This window comes from Loxodonta africana, chromosome 7 (genome assembly GCF_030014295.1).
Source record: "Loxodonta africana isolate mLoxAfr1 chromosome 7, mLoxAfr1.hap2, whole genome shotgun sequence".
Classification (NCBI taxonomy): domain Eukaryota; kingdom Metazoa; phylum Chordata; class Mammalia; order Proboscidea; family Elephantidae; genus Loxodonta; species Loxodonta africana.
Genome location: NC_087348.1, coordinates 85,057,304 through 85,072,645, shown reverse-complemented (window position 1 = coordinate 85,072,645; position 15,342 = coordinate 85,057,304). Strand labels below are relative to the sequence as shown.

Sequence of the window (15,342 nt, the reverse complement as noted above, 5' to 3'; positions counted from 1 at the left end):
AATACTTTACAATAGTTTGCTGAGTGACCCAACCCATTAATATGTTTTTTTTTGTTGTTGTTATTGTTAGGTGCAGTTGAATTGACTCTGACTCATGGCTACTCTATGCACAACAGAATAAAATGTTGCCTGATCCTATGCTGCCTTCACAATCGTTGGTGTGTTCAAGTCCCTTGCTGTGACTAACGTGTAAGCCTGGAAGCTATGCCACCGGTATTTCAAATACCAGCAGGGTTATCTGTAATGGAGCTTCCAGACTCAGACTAAGAGGGGAGGCCTGGTGATCTACCTCAAAAATTAGCCTATGAACACCCTATGTATAATAACAGAACATGGTTTATCGCTTCTTTAATTTAGGGTTTCTTTAGCTTCCCTCAGTGATTTTTTTTATAGTTTTTCGAGTAAAGGCGTTTTACACGTTTGTTAAATTTATTGATATTTGTTGTTTTTTATGTATTTTTAATGATAATCCATTACATTTATTTTTCTAAATGTTTGTTAATGGAAAATTTGAAAAAAAATCATCTGGTGACATTGTATCAGAGATCTTGTTAAATACATTTATTAATTTAAAAGCTTATAAGTAGATTATTTTAAATTTCTACATAATGTATCAGGTTTCCTATAAATAATATTTATATTTTTCCTTCCTTTGCATTGATTCTATGTGTATGTGTTATATTTGCCTTTGCCTCAATGCATTGACTGGGTCCTCCTTTGCAATATTGAATAAAGTGTTTTAAAATTGTTTTTAAATATATTTAAAGGTGTCTGTAGGATCTTTAATGCTGTCACCTTTTCATTCCTGACAGATTATTTGTGCTTTTTCTCAATTACAATTGACCAGTCTTGCCAGTCAAATTTATTAGCATTTTTGATAATAATCTTTAGTGTGTGATTGTTTTGTTTTTATAATTTTTGCACTTGTATTTATTATTTCTTTTTTTCAGCTTTAAAAAAGTTTTCTTTCTTTTTCTAAGTTCTGAAGATGGATACTTAAATCATTTGTTTTCAGCCTTTCTTTTTATTTCCTAATATATGAAATTAAGGCTAGAAGCTTCTCTCTAAGCCCAGTTTTACCTGCATCTCCAAATTCTTGATATGTTGGAGAAGTGCAAAGAAAGCAAATATGTAAGGACTTTATCACACACACACACACACACACACACACAAATGATAAGACTCCATTAGTAGAGGGGAAAAGTGAGGAAAGGCATTCCAAAACCTACTAGGAGGTAATCAGGTGAATGCACATACGCATATAATTAACATAAAAATTCTATTAATTTATCAATTCTCTGTCTAAAATGGTTTCTTCAATTTTACTGTAACTTCTTAGAAAATTTGAAATATGACAAAAGTAATACCACTTGCAGTAAGTTCAGAAAAGCCATTCTCTTCTTAAAGCCAATGAGCTATGCATCTCTCAAAGACGTAAATCTTTCTAAAAGACATAAAATAAGGCAGAAAAAAACTCTTGCATTCAGGGAAATATTTCATACTCTTTCTCCAGTTTTGTCTCCCATTATATAACTTATTACTTCATGTCCTATGTCAACCTATTTTTGTCACTGGGAAATGGGAAGGTATTTAGAGACTAGACATTGTCAGAGAGAGAAAGTTACTGAACTTTACTACTCGTACTCGAGTGCTCTCTGAGCTGTGTGAATTTCATGGTTTTCAGTATCTGTCTTGAGAAATTAATGATCCAAGCTTTTACTAAAAAGATCAGAATTATCTCTCAAGTGTAGTAATAGCAGATTAGAATACAAGAATTATAAGTATCCTATATATAAAACTGAGCCCTGGTGACACAGTGGTTAAGAGCTACAGCTGCCAACTGAAAGGTCGGCACTTTGAATTTACCAGCTGCTCTTATACTTTTTTTTTTTCTTATACTACATATACTTTGGAAACCCTATGGGGCAATTCTACTATGTCATGGGGTTGCTATGAGGTGGAATCCACTGGACAACAACTGGTTTGGTTTTGGTTTTTATAAATAAAACAGTGGAAGGGGAAATTTATTATATGATAAGGGTGTGAAAGTTATTACAAAGCATACCAAAGTAGTAAGAGAGGAATAATAGACTATAATATTTCTTAAAGATTGCTTTAAATAAGAGGTGTAAAGATACAATGTTTTTTATCTGGAGAATGTTTGATTCACTTAAGAGGGGAATCTCATGAAGCTTCACAATTCTAGTAGATCATTCTCCTTTGTCTTTTTTTTTTTAAGCTTCCATAACTCTTAACATTGCTTATTACAATGATCATTTTATAATTTTGTATATAATCTCACCTCTTTCCTTCCCCTATCACCAAAAAGAAAAAAAACCCCACAAAACCAAACCCACTGCCATCGAGTTGATTCTGACTCATAGCGACCCTATAGGACAGGGTGGAACTGCCCCATAGAGTTTCCAAGGACTGCCTGGCATATTCGAACTGTTGACCTTTTGGTTAGCAGTGGTAGCACTTAACCACTACTCCACCAGTGTTTCCTTCCCTATCACATACATCCCTTATTCCTGTGACATTAACCACACGCAATTCCTTGGTGTATGTCATATTTCGCTGGCTTTATAGGGCTGATCCCATGGCCTAGGAGGTCTTTCTTTGTCAATAATTCTCCATGGTCCAAGTAATCACCTCCAAGAATTCTTTGAGTCCTCAATCTCATTGAGCTGTTGTCTTCAGTGTCCCTTAGCCTCCTGGGCATAATTATATAATAGTACTTGATTTGTATTATTGTTATTGTGCATTTACTTTTATGTTCTGTTATGTTCTGTCACCAGAATAAGCTACTTTTCTTTCTTTTTTTAGAAATGTTTCTTATATGCCATAGTATTGTCACCAACAAAAAAATCCCTGATACTACTCAATAAAATGTTGAAGGAAGGGAGGAAGACAGGAAGGAAGCACGACGTCTTGATCCAGGCCACTGCGTGGTCAGACTGTCTACTCTGAGTTTGGAAACAACTTGAGGAAGGCCCTACGGATTTGCTTGGTCTTCACACTGTATATGATGGGGTTCAGCACAGGTGGAAAGAGGAAATGGAGATTTGCTATCAGTACATGGACATATGGAGGAGCCTTATGACCAAAGCGATGTACCAGGGCCAAAACGACCCAGGGGATATAGAAGATGGCAACAGCACCAATGTGGGAGACACAGGTGCCAAAGGCCCTATTTCGCTCCTCTGGGGAAGCGATGCTAAGGATGGATTTAATGATTAGCACATAGGAAAGGAAAATGCAGGGAATGTCTACACCAGATGTCAGAATGAGAGCAACTAAGCCACAGATGCTGTTGACTTTAATACTTGAGCAAGAGCATTTAATCACATCAGGGTGATAGCAATAGGAGTGAGAAAGCATATTAGGACCACAGAAGGACAACCGCTTAAGAAGCAGGAGCAAGGGCATCAGGTTGAACAGCATTCGTATAACAATCACCACCCCAGCTTTGATGATTCTAGAGTTGGTTAAAATCATAGCATATCTTAAGGGGTTGCAGATGGCAACGAAACGGTCAAAAGCCATGGCCAAAAGCACAGAGGACTCCATGAGGGTAAATCCATGCAGAAAGAACATCTGCACAATGCAGGCGTCTAGGCTGATGATCCTGGCATTAAACCAGAGGACACCCAGTGTTGTGGGGAGAGAAGAAATAGTGATGCCCATGTCAGTGGCTGAGAGCATGGAGAGGAAATAGTACATGGGCTCATGCAAGCTGGAGTCTGTGATCACCACGTAGAGGATAGTGCTGTTTCCTAAGAGGGCGATTACCCAGAGGCAGCAAAAAGGAATGGAGAACCAGATGTGGAACTCTTCCAGCCCTGGAACTCCCGTCAAAAGGAATGTTGTGGAAGTGAAGTTACCAAGAGACCGCATGGGGATATGATTGAAATGTCAGTCTTCTTTGGTAAGTTCCTGCAATGATACATTCCCTTCAGTCAAAACTACTCTCTGTCAGGCATTTTAATAATTGTTTTAATAACCATACATCACATAATCCTTGCAGCTATTTTAGGGGTAGATCTTATCCATCATCTTCTTACAGATCAGTAAAAAGAGGCTTACCAAAAAAAAAAAAAAAGCCAAAACAAAAACCCAAACCCACTGTCATCGAATCAGTTAGTTCCGACTCATAGCAACCCTATAGGACAGAGTGGAACTGCCCAAGGAGTAGAGTGTCCAAGGAATGCCTGGTGAATTTGAACTGTTGACCTTTTGGTTAGCAGCCATAGCTCTTAACCAGTATGCCACCAGCGTTTCCTAAAAAAGAGGCTTAGCTAGGTTAAATTAATTTACTAAACACAAATAAAAGACAAGTCTTTCTGACCTAACCCCTTTGTTCTTTCTACTATATCATGCTTAGCACATGCTATGAGCAACAGGGCTGGGGCTAGGCTGAGGTGAATAGACTCTAAAAGACTCAATGAGCAAGATAAATATCATTTTTATTGAAATAATTAAAAAAATCAAAATTAATGCAAAAATTCATGAACACAATGCTTAACAAAGACAGTGTTATGCTGAGCAATACTGAAGCCTGAGATAGAAGGAAGCATGTGTACCTTTATGTACTTGTTTTATCTATATTTAATTATTACTCCAATCTATGAAACCCTATGGGGCAGTTGTACTCCATGATATAAGGTCTCTGTGAATCAGAATCGGCTTGATGGCACACAACAACAGTGTTAAAACTCACACTCTTAACTATTTATTTATAAAAAAAGGAATTTTTTATAATCTTCCTTCATATTAAGTCAATTAAAATTATCTAAAATCATCTTTTGATCAAGAGTACTGTCAAACATGGCAATTCTTTCAACTGAAAATGAGAAAAACAAGGAAGTAGATTTTGAAAATATTGTTGAGCTTACTTACATTAAAGTTAAATGTGCACATATATCCTTTTGATTTAGATTCCATATGGCTTGGCACAGCATTCTTCTTTATTTAAAGTTTGCTGTTTTGTTACTCATAGATTAAAAACTAATCTTGTTTTTTAAAAATTATTGCTTTAAATATTATTTACACTGATTACTGATTTTTTGGTGTCCGTTAAAATTTTGTGCAAGAGGCAGGAGGCCTCACTCTCATCCCTTATCCTAGCTCTGGCTTCTCATTGAGATAAATATCCACATCCTAGCATGAATGAGGCCAAGAAGAATTGTCAGGATTCTGAGTTTTGCTGGAAAGTATGAATGCTCACTTTTTTTTTTTTTTTTAATTTCTAGCAAGTTGCTTTGGAATTTTTTTCTAATACACACCCTTAGTTCCATCTGCTTCCTCATTATCCCAGAAAAGCCCAGGGGCTTAGGAAAGAGATATTTCTTCCTCTTTCAAATTTCTACTCCAATTTCTCCCACTTCTCTCTGATACTGGGTCTTCTCCCTCCCATTTCTCTTCATCTCCTTACCTGCTATCCACTCGAGAAAGAAGTTACTTTGTCCACAAAGGACTCTACCAGAGAGAAAAGAAGTGGAAATTCCTGAGCTGGGTGCTTTATGCAGTTGGTGAGGAAGAATCTAAAACTTCAGCTCTTTCCTGCAAGAGCAAAGTGCCATTTAAATAGTTTTTCCCAGATGAGTGATTGATCAAGAGCACAATCCCAGGCCCCAGTGGGGGGTGGGGGTGGGGTGGGGGGAAGGAAGGAACCTGCATCAATTTCCTCAGGCATTTGATCTACCTGAGTAAAACTATCAGTACAGGAACATTCTTGACCAAATTTCATCCAGGTCTTTCCTGCTACAAATTAAGGTCATTAAAGAGAAAGGGAAAGAGAAAGAGAAAGGGAAAAAGACAGGGAAAGGAAGCAACAGAAATGAATATTTAACAGGGCCTGGCATGGAAGGGTCTGTCTAATGTGCTATGCAATTTTCTCATTTTAGAGTTTCGTTTTCTTCATTCTGCATTTAAAGGAAGGCTCATTATGCATTTAATCAGTATTTTTTCAATAAACTAAGAAAAGAAAATGAAAAAGACCAAACAAAAGCGTACAAGCAAGCAAATCTTCAATACAGATTTTTCTGACATTTATTATTAGGCCTGGGGACCTTATTTTCTGAAATAGTAACTATCCTTTTTGAACAGCCATTATGTGCTATATCTTATGACTTAAATAATGTATCTACTTTTAGGTGTTTAAATTAATAAATTTTATTTTTAATTTAATAGCTATGTTGAATATTTACTATGGGTCTGCCCTGTTCTGGGATTATGGACCTAATGATGAGGAAAACCCATACAACCTCCCCACTCACTAAACTTACTTTTGTGCTTGTCTCTAAAGCATAGTTAGGAAATAACTAAGAGTGTGGGAGGAAGGAGATACAGTCACAGGAGTTTAAAGACCCAAGTTAGGAGTATATGAAAAAAGGTCTGTGTGGCTAGAGCCCAGAAGGCAAGGAAGAGCATGGATAGAGAACAGGCTGGGGTGGAAGGTAGACAAGCACTCTGTGAAGGCCTTCTTTATAGTGAAAGCACAGAAAATGGCAGAAGGTTTTGAGCAGGGAAGGGCCATGAACAAATTTGCAAGTTGAAAAGGTCACTCACTGCTTCTCTTTGGAGAATTGACTGCCAGGCAGAGGATTAAGCAGGGGACAAGGGGGCAAAATTTTGAGGCTCAGAGAATTTAAGTAATTTGCCTGAGGTGTTGGATTCAGCAAATGGAAGAGTAACAGTTCAAGATGATAGTTATTGTTTCAGAAAATAAAACCCTCAGGCCTAACAATAAATGTAAAAAAAAAAAAAATCTATTTATTGAAGGTTTGCTTGCTGGTATGCTTTCATTTGGTCTTTTTCATTTCTGAAGACAAAGCTGAAGCTCTTTCTTCTAGTTCATGTTATCAAAAACCTGATTTTCTTCTATATACACATGTAACGAGAATATCATGCATCTCACTTTCTTCTCTTTTCCACACGTACTGTGTCAATTTTTAAGTAGGCTCTGGAGCAATAAACTCTAGGGCAAGAACTTTGCTTTAGTCCTAACGTATCATCTGGATTCCTTGCGGATGATTCGTAAACATTCAAGCACTTATTTTTAACGCTCGCTTGTCCCTCTATCATTTATCACAGACATAGTCCTGTAAATTCTTCCTTTTGATTTCAGTCTTTTCCCCAAATGTAATACTGAAGCTTAAGAACAGTCTTCCAACATCAGGAGGAATCTCATGTCAACAGAGATATATCAGGAGGCCTGGGGATGAAGCAAAAGTTTGTGATTTGGGGGAAATTAAAATATATCCTCCAAAACCATTTTTGTACGTAATGTCTGTGTTTCTTTAATATGTCATTGGTCTTGCAAAATTCTATCATGTATTTTGCAGTGTTATTTCTATCACCAAGTCCATATTTTTCAACTACTGATCCTTCTTCATGTTTCCAACTTTTGCATTCCAATCACCAGTAATTATCAATGCATCTTGATTGTATGTTTGATCAATTTCAAACTGCAAAAGTTGGCAAATATCTTCAATTTCATCTTTGGCTTTAGTGATTGGTTCATAAATTTGAAAAATAGTTGTATTAACTGGCCTTCCTTGTAGGTATATGGATATTATCCTACCACTGACAGCGTTGTACTTCAGGATAGATCTTGAAATGTTCTTTTTGATGATGAACGCAATGCCATTCCTTTTCAAGTCTTCATTTCCGGCATAGTAGACCATATGACTGTCTGATTCAAGATGGCCAATACCAGTCCATTTCAGCTCAGTAATGCCTAGGATATTGGCGTTTATGTGTTCCATTTCATTTTTGATGATTTCTCATTTTCCCAGACTGATACTTTGTACATACCACTTTCTAATTATTAATGGATGTTTGCACCTCTTTCTTCTTATTTTGAGTCCTGCCACATCAGCAAATGAAGGTCCTGAAAGCTTTACTCCATCCACATCATTAAGGTTGACTCTACTCTGAGGAGACAGCTCTTCCCCAGTCATCTTTTGGGTGCCTTCCAACCTGAGGGGCTCATCTTCTGGCACCATATCAGACATGTTCCCCTGCTATTCATAAGGTTTTCACTGGCTAATTCTTTTCAGAAGTAGAGTGCCAGGTCCTTCTTCCTAGTCTGTCTTAGTCTGAAGCTCAGCTGAAACCTGTCTGTTATGGGTGACCTTGCTGGTATTTGAATACCAGTGGCATAGCTTCCAATATCACAGCAACATGCAAGGCCCCACAGTATGACAAACTGATAGACACATGAGAATAGATAGCCATAGGACTGCTAATTGTCACCCAAAAATTCAACCCTTATTCAGATCTGAACCCAATTATTTTCCTAGTAGGGGACTCAATAATCCAGCATTGAAGAGTGCTTTGCTAACCTCATTCTGCTCGGGCCTTGATCAATCCCTTGTTGTACTAATTGAGTTCTTGCCCTTATCCCTTCTGAACAAGCTCCCACTATGTACCCCACGTCTAGTACAAAGCAGTGTTATTATTTCTCTCTAGTTCTCTCTCTTGAATCATTATGTTTTTAGTACTCCCATAACAAATTGTTACCTTGTATAGTTACAAGTTCTTGTCCCTTATTGTGACCTGATTTGAAGAACATACTGCTTCATTTGGAGCCCTGGTGGCTTAGTAGTTAAGTGCTATAGCTGCTAACCAAAAGTTTGGCAGTTCGAATCCACCACCTGCTCCTTGGAAATCCTGTGGGACAGTTCTACTCTGTCCTATAGCGTCACTATGAGTCAGAATCAACTCAATGGCAACAGGTTTTGGTTTACTCTTTCAGCTGAGGAGCCCTGGCGGCAGCACTGGTGGTGCAGTGGTTAAGCTCTTGGGTGATAACCCAGAGGTCAGTGGTTCAAACCCACCAGAACCTCCATGGGACAAAGTTGTGGCAGTCTGCTTGCATAAAGATTTACAGTCCTGGAAACACTGTGGGGCTGTTCTACTTAGTCCTGTAGGGTTGCTACGAGTCAGAATCAACTTGACAACAATGGCTTTTGTTTGGTTTTGGTACTCCTTCAGCCATGTTATAACCACACAATTTTTACCACATTTGCTAGTGAAATATGTTGGCTCCTCTTGTGATTGTGTTGTCTGATCGACTGCATATAATTCTGTTTTCTCTGTTACACTTTCGTGCTTAGTATTGGTTGCAATGTTTAAATATTTATTTTATATCAATTTTATTGAGAGATAATTTGCATAGAATAAAATGTGCCCATTTTAAATGTGCATTTTTAACATATTTATACAGCTGTAAAATTCATGACAATTGAAAAATGGAATGTTTCCACCATACCTACAGCAGAAAATACTCACCTACACTGGATCTTAGCAAACATTTGTCTACTTTGCTTTATGTGACTATATATTAGATTTGTTTTTTCTAGTTTCATGTACATGGAATTAAAATAGCATGCACTTCTTTGCAACTGGCTTTTTTTTTGGTGCAAAATGATGCTTTTGTGGCTAGCCTATGTTGCCTGCTTCAATAGTTCATTTTTGCCTACTGTATTTACGAACTTTGGGTTGTTTCTCAATTTTAGCCAGTGAATAATGATAAAGCTGTTAGGAAGACTCACAAAAAAGCCTTTGTGAAGACATAATTTTTGAGGAAATAACTAGGAAGGGAATGACTGTGTCCACTTTTTTCCACTGAAATTTACATTTCACTTATCGTAATAATTAATAGTTAATTTAAACTCCCTGCGTATAGTTGGAAGATATGTCATCTCTGAGTTTACTACCCAGGAAGTCAGCAGAAACTCTTGGTAATGTTAGTACATTCAACTTGTAGGTTATAAAGGTCCCCAAATATGTACAAGAACATCTTGCCTCTCCCATTATCTGGCTTCCTTAGTTCTACTAGAAGGGTTTCACTCATATACATGGAATATTTTGTTCAGCAAGTTCAGCTTAGAGCGTACTTCTTCATAGTCCTTTGAGAATCTCAAAAGAGGAATGTTTTGTGTTTTCGCATTTTTTTTATGTCTAGATAAGATCTATGAATTTAACACTCAGGAGAATATTCAATAGAAAGTAAAATTGTGACATTCTTCCACAGAGTTTCTTGCAAAATATTTTTTTCTTCCCTGCACCTTTGGGAACTCTTTCAACTCATGGCAAGACAAAGGGGTTAAAGTCTGCTCCTGTATTGTTGGATATCATAATATTTGAGACATTATTTTATACTTTTTTTCTTATATCACCATTTCACATAGCATATTCTAAGCTCCTTGATTGCAAGGGAATATATTTTGTTGATTTTTAAAATTTGCATTGCTCCGTATTGGGCTAGTTGTAGTCAGTGATGAGCTGCTACATCCAATCTCTGGGGGAAAAATAGCCCTCATTTGTTGTGTTGCAATTTCTTGTGGTGTAAAAATTTTCAAAGACCAAAATTTTGAGTTTCACAGTGTAAACTGCTTATAGGCTGAGTATCATAAATTCTTTTACCTTGGATTTTGGAGTAGTTAAGGGAGTCATGGAGAGTTTTTATGGTATTCATGAAACCTTGAAATTTTTTTAAATATAATTTGATTTTGTCGTTGTTGAAAATATACACAGCAAAACATACACTAATTCAACAGTTTCTACTTGTACAATTCAGTGACATTGATTACATTCTTTGAGTTGTTCAACCATTCTAACCCTCCTTTTCTGAGTTGTCCCTCCCTCATTAACATAAATTCACTGACTCCTAAGGTTTCTATCTAATTTTTCCAGTCTCATGTAGATAGTGCTTAAAGGTGCATAATGCTCAAGACAGACATTTTTCACTAGTTAAGCTAAATTATTGTTTGGTTTTAGGAAGACTTCAGGTGATATTTTTGATTTAAAGTTTAACATTATCTCAGGGCAATAGATTCAGGGGTTCATCCAAACATCATGGCTCCAGGAAGTCTGGAGTCCATGAGAAAATTTTGAAATTATGTTCTGAATTTTTCCCCTTTTGATCAGGATTCCTCTATGGAATCTTTGATGAAAATGTTCAGCAGTGGTAGCTGGGCACCATCCGGTTTTTCTGGTCTCATGGCAAAGGAGGAGGTTGTTCATGGAGCCAATAGCCACACATTCCGTATCCTCCTCCTATTCCTGATTCTCCTTCTTCCTCTGTTGTTCCAGGCAAATAGAGACCAGTTGTTCCTTGGATGGCCACTTGCTAGTTTTTAAGATACCGGGCACTATGCATTGAACTAGAACGAGGAACAGAAGCACTGAGCATTCTATTGTGGAAGACAGTGTGATGGTTCCTCAAAAAGTTAAAAATAGAACTATCATATGACCCAGCAATTCCACTGTTAGGTATACACCCAACAGAATTGACAGTGGAGACTTGAACGGAGACTTGGACACCAGTGTTCATTGCAGCACTATTCACAATAGCCAAAAGGTGGAAACATCCTGAATTCCCATCAACAGATAAACGTATAAGCAAAATGTGGTACATACATACAGTGGAATACTACTCAGTCAGCAGGAGAAATAAAGCCTTGATACATGCAATAATAAGGCTGGAGACTGAAGACCCTATGCTGAGTTAAATAAGTCAATCACAAAAGGACAAATATTGTACAACCTCACTGATATAAAGAGAGAAGAAAAGGCAAACGTATAGAGAACAAAGTTAATTAGTGGTTACCAGGGGCAAGAGAGAGGGGGTAAGGGAGTATTAAAGGTGAGAAAAATAATGTGTTGATTAAGGTAAGATTGCACAGTCGATTATTGTAAATGGTTGCAGCAGTATATTGACAATTAACTTCCAGAAATTCAAGCTGGATTCAGAAAAATACATGGAATGAGAGATATCATTGCTGATGTCAGATGGAACTTTTCCTGTTATGCAAAGTTCTCATTTCATGTAATAGATTAACAAACGTCCCCAATCCTGAAGTTTTTATTATGATGGCCCAGCACTGGCCACTGATCCATGACTTACATGCCATGGCATATCTATTTCCTTTTTTTGTCCTAATAATTATTCACTCAAAAAAAAAAAAAAAAAGCTTAAGAAGACTAACAAAGCTTAAGAATGCTCTAAGAAGGATATCAGAACTTTTTCTAGATGTATAATGTGGATTACTACAGTTCCTGCTCTGATTTCTGATTTTATAAATATTCATTTCTCCTAGACTGCTTTTGGCAGAGTATGTAATACACTAGTGAGGAGCATACCATCTGAGATACAGAAAACCTGGATTCAAATCTCAACCTGTGTAGTCCTTGGCAGTTGAAATGTCTGTGGGCCTCAATGTCTTCATCTATGAAATGTAACTATTATATGTTTCCTTGGACTGTTTTGAAGAATAAATGAAATATGTCTGAATAGGAGATAGTAGAATGTCTAGCATAAAATAAGTAGTCGGTAAATATTAATTGCTCTGAGTATTATTTATGTGATTTCATTGTTGTGATTATTATTTCCCCTTTTGGACTGTGAAGTCTTTAGTGTTAACATTTAATGGTTGTAGTTTAAGCTTAAAGCATGATAGGTATTTACTAAATATTTGTTCAATAAATTAAAAAAAAAAAAACATAAGAATAAAATATCCAATAAACAGTAACTTACCAGGGCTTCTTTTTATGTGAAATTCACTTTTATCAGGTTTTTCTCAAGCTTAATCATCTCTGTTTATTTTGTCAGCAGCAGATTGAGTATAGCTTTGCGAATTTGTTTGGTTTTGACACTGTAGATGATGGGGTTGAGCACAGGGGGCAGAAGCAGGTATATATTTGCCATCATCGAATGGACCACTCTGGGGGCTGACTGACCATAGCGATGCACCAAGGACAGGCTTACCATGGGCATGTAGAAAATAGCAACTGCTCCAATGTGGGAGATACAAGTACTAAAGACCTTGTGCCTCTCTTTAGGGGAAGCAATACTCAAAACAGAGCAAATAATCAGGATGTAAGACAAGACAACACATGGTATATCTATTCCTGTGGTCAGGATGAGACAAATTAATCCACAGATGTTATTGGCCCAAGTATCTGAACATGCTAATTCAATCACATCTGGATGATAACAATAGGAGTGGGTAAGGGCATTAGCTCTACAGAAAGAGAGATGCTTAAGGAGCAGGAGTAGCGGTACTACTATTACTACAGAACGTATAATCATCAAGAGGCCAATCTGAATGATTCTGGAATTAGTGAGGATGGTTGTGTACCTCAGAGGGTTACAAATTGCCACATAACGGTCAAAGGCCATAGCCACAAGCACCCCAGATTCCATGAAGGTGAATCCATGAAGAAAAAACATCTGGATGATGCAGGTATCCAAACTGATTTCGCTTGCATTAAACCATAGGACACCTAGTGTTGTTGACATGGTAGAAACAGTCAGGCCCAGGTCAGTAGTTGACAGTATGGAGAGGAAATAGTACATGGGCTCATGCAGACTCCGCTGAGTGAGGATGACAAACAGGATCATGCTGTTCCCAGACAGGGCAATGCCATAGAGACAACAAAATGGAATGGAGAGCCAAGAATGGAGAGACTCTAGGCCAGGAATACTGGTCAGCAAGAAGGTTAAAAATTGAGATGTCAAGTTGCTTAGGATCTCCATGTTGTCCTGGAGCTGTAGCACTTTTTCTTAAAATGCTCACGTCCTATAAAACCCCAAAACCCAATGCCGTCAAGTCGATTCCGACTCATAAAAAAAAAAAAAAGTAGAAACCATAAATTAACTTATTATTCAAAAATGTCTAGATAACTTTTCTTTTTGTAAGGAGACTCACACAAAGTCATAGATTAACTTGCTATTGTAGAAAAAACTCGAAATCAAATTCCAATATTCACTTATCTTTTAAATCAGAGATATTTGGCAAATATATAGCATTTTCACCCTTAAATTTAAGGAAAAATATGTCCACATAATTTCATCTGTTTTGATGCTAATTATTTTTTAGATTGTTAAAATTTTAACCTCATCAATGAGATCAGAAAATTCTATGAATAAAGTCTTAGTTAAAAAAATTAGCACACACAACTTTGACTATCTTGTGTATGGAATGACTAGGGGAAACTCTAGAAGAAATCCATTTGTCTGCAATGTCCGTGTAGGTATGAATCTTCAGGCACAGACTTTTTCTGCAAGTGTAGATTTGGAAGTTATTATTGTATGAGTGTTATTTTAATCAAATAGTGTGTGTGAACAACCTCAAAGAGAAGATTTACAAGTAAAATTCTGTGAAGGCAGAACTCAGTAAAAGTTTTAGGAAAGTAGTATGTACATTAAAGTAAGAAGAGAGTAGAAAATATTACAGAAAGGGTAAAAACCAACAGAGTGTGGTGTCACATTGGGTGATATGTGAAAAAAATTTCAAATTGCTTTGGAAGTCAAGTCTGGTAAGGACTAAAGGATCAAATGCAACTAAGAGTACATTAGTGACCCTGGAAAAACAAATGGAAGTCCAGTGATAAAAGATGAGAACTTGATACAGCAACTTAAGGAATGAATCGGAAAATAAATATTGGCAGCACAATGCATATTATTTTTAGAACCTTGGCAGTGAAGACAAGAGAAATAATCCTTGACTAAAGGGAAGTGTAAGATGTATGGAGAATTTTTGCAAAATAGGAAAATGTATATGTTTATAAGCTGATGTTAAATGTATGATAGGCAAGGAGAGATCTGCAATACAGAAATAATAAGAATTATTTGCTATAAAAGAATTCTTTAAGAAAAAGGTGATTAAATACAGAGGATGAGAGTAATTTAACCCCCCAAATGATGAAGATTATCAATTCCACTGACACTAGAGAGTAACTAGCAAGTTGGTAGGTGGGAAAATTTGGAAACAAAGAAGAAGGATCTGTAGTGGGAAAATATAGGCTTGATGATAGAAACGACACCGGAGATTGCATGGTAGGATTTTACAAGACCAATGATTTATTCACTGCAAATACCTTTTTTTTCAGCAACATAAATGGAGACTATACATGTGGACCTCACCGCATGAAAAACATCTGTGGAAAGGGACAATGGAAAAGCTAGATATCAGTCTGAAGAGGGCCGAGGTGGACTGTGGAACAGACCATCACTTGCTCATATGCAAGTTTAAGGTCAAGTTAAAGAAAATTAAAACAAGCTCACAAGAACCAAAATACAACTTTGAGCACATCCCACCTGAATTTGGAGAACATCTCAAGAAGAGATTTGATGCATTGAACAATAATGACAGAAGACCAGATGAGTTGTGGGATGACATCAAGGACATCATACATGAAGAAAGCAAAAGGTCATTGAAAAGACAGGAAGGAAAGAGAAGAAAGACCGAAGTGGATAGCAGAAGAGACTCTGAAAGTTGCTCTTGAACCTAGAGAAGCTAAAGCGAAAGGAAAAGTGATAAAGTAAAA

General features: G+C 36.9%; 2 protein-coding genes and 1 long non-coding RNA gene across 3 annotated transcripts in view; 1 reads left to right on the top strand and 2 right to left on the bottom strand.

Annotated features, from left to right (window-relative positions):
* LOC111748381 (uncharacterized) overlaps positions 1 to 715 on the top strand; it is a 63,227-nt gene extending 62,512 nt beyond the window's left edge. The window contains exon 4 of the long non-coding RNA XR_010322468.1: positions 71 to 715. This is a non-coding gene — a long non-coding RNA (uncharacterized LOC111748381). The remainder of the gene's footprint in view (positions 1 to 70) is intronic.
* A 2,246-nt stretch (positions 716 to 2,961) lies between these two features.
* LOC100672568 (olfactory receptor 51F1-like) lies at positions 2,962 to 4,008 on the bottom strand. Its single transcript, XM_003421425.3, has one exon. It carries the CDS (start codon positions 3,895 to 3,897, stop codon positions 2,962 to 2,964), a length of 936 nt encoding a protein of 311 aa, XP_003421473.2. The 5' UTR covers positions 3,898 to 4,008.
* An 8,259-nt stretch (positions 4,009 to 12,267) lies between these two features.
* Positions 12,268 to 13,564, bottom strand: LOC100672853 (olfactory receptor 51F1). Its single transcript, XM_010600932.3, has one exon. It carries the CDS (start codon positions 13,547 to 13,549, stop codon positions 12,611 to 12,613), a length of 939 nt encoding a protein of 312 aa, XP_010599234.2. The 5' UTR covers positions 13,550 to 13,564; the 3' UTR covers positions 12,268 to 12,610.
* Between the last annotated feature and the right edge of the window lie 1,778 nt (positions 13,565 to 15,342).

Bases quoted from the DNA above. Each gene is read 5' to 3' on its own strand.
- LOC100672568 (XM_003421425.3), bottom strand. From the start codon at position 3,897: ATGCGGTCTCTTGGTAACTTCACTTCCACAACATTCCTTTTGACGGGA.
- LOC100672853 (XM_010600932.3), bottom strand. From the start codon at position 13,549: ATGGAGATCCTAAGCAACTTGACATCTCAATTTTTAACCTTCTTGCTG.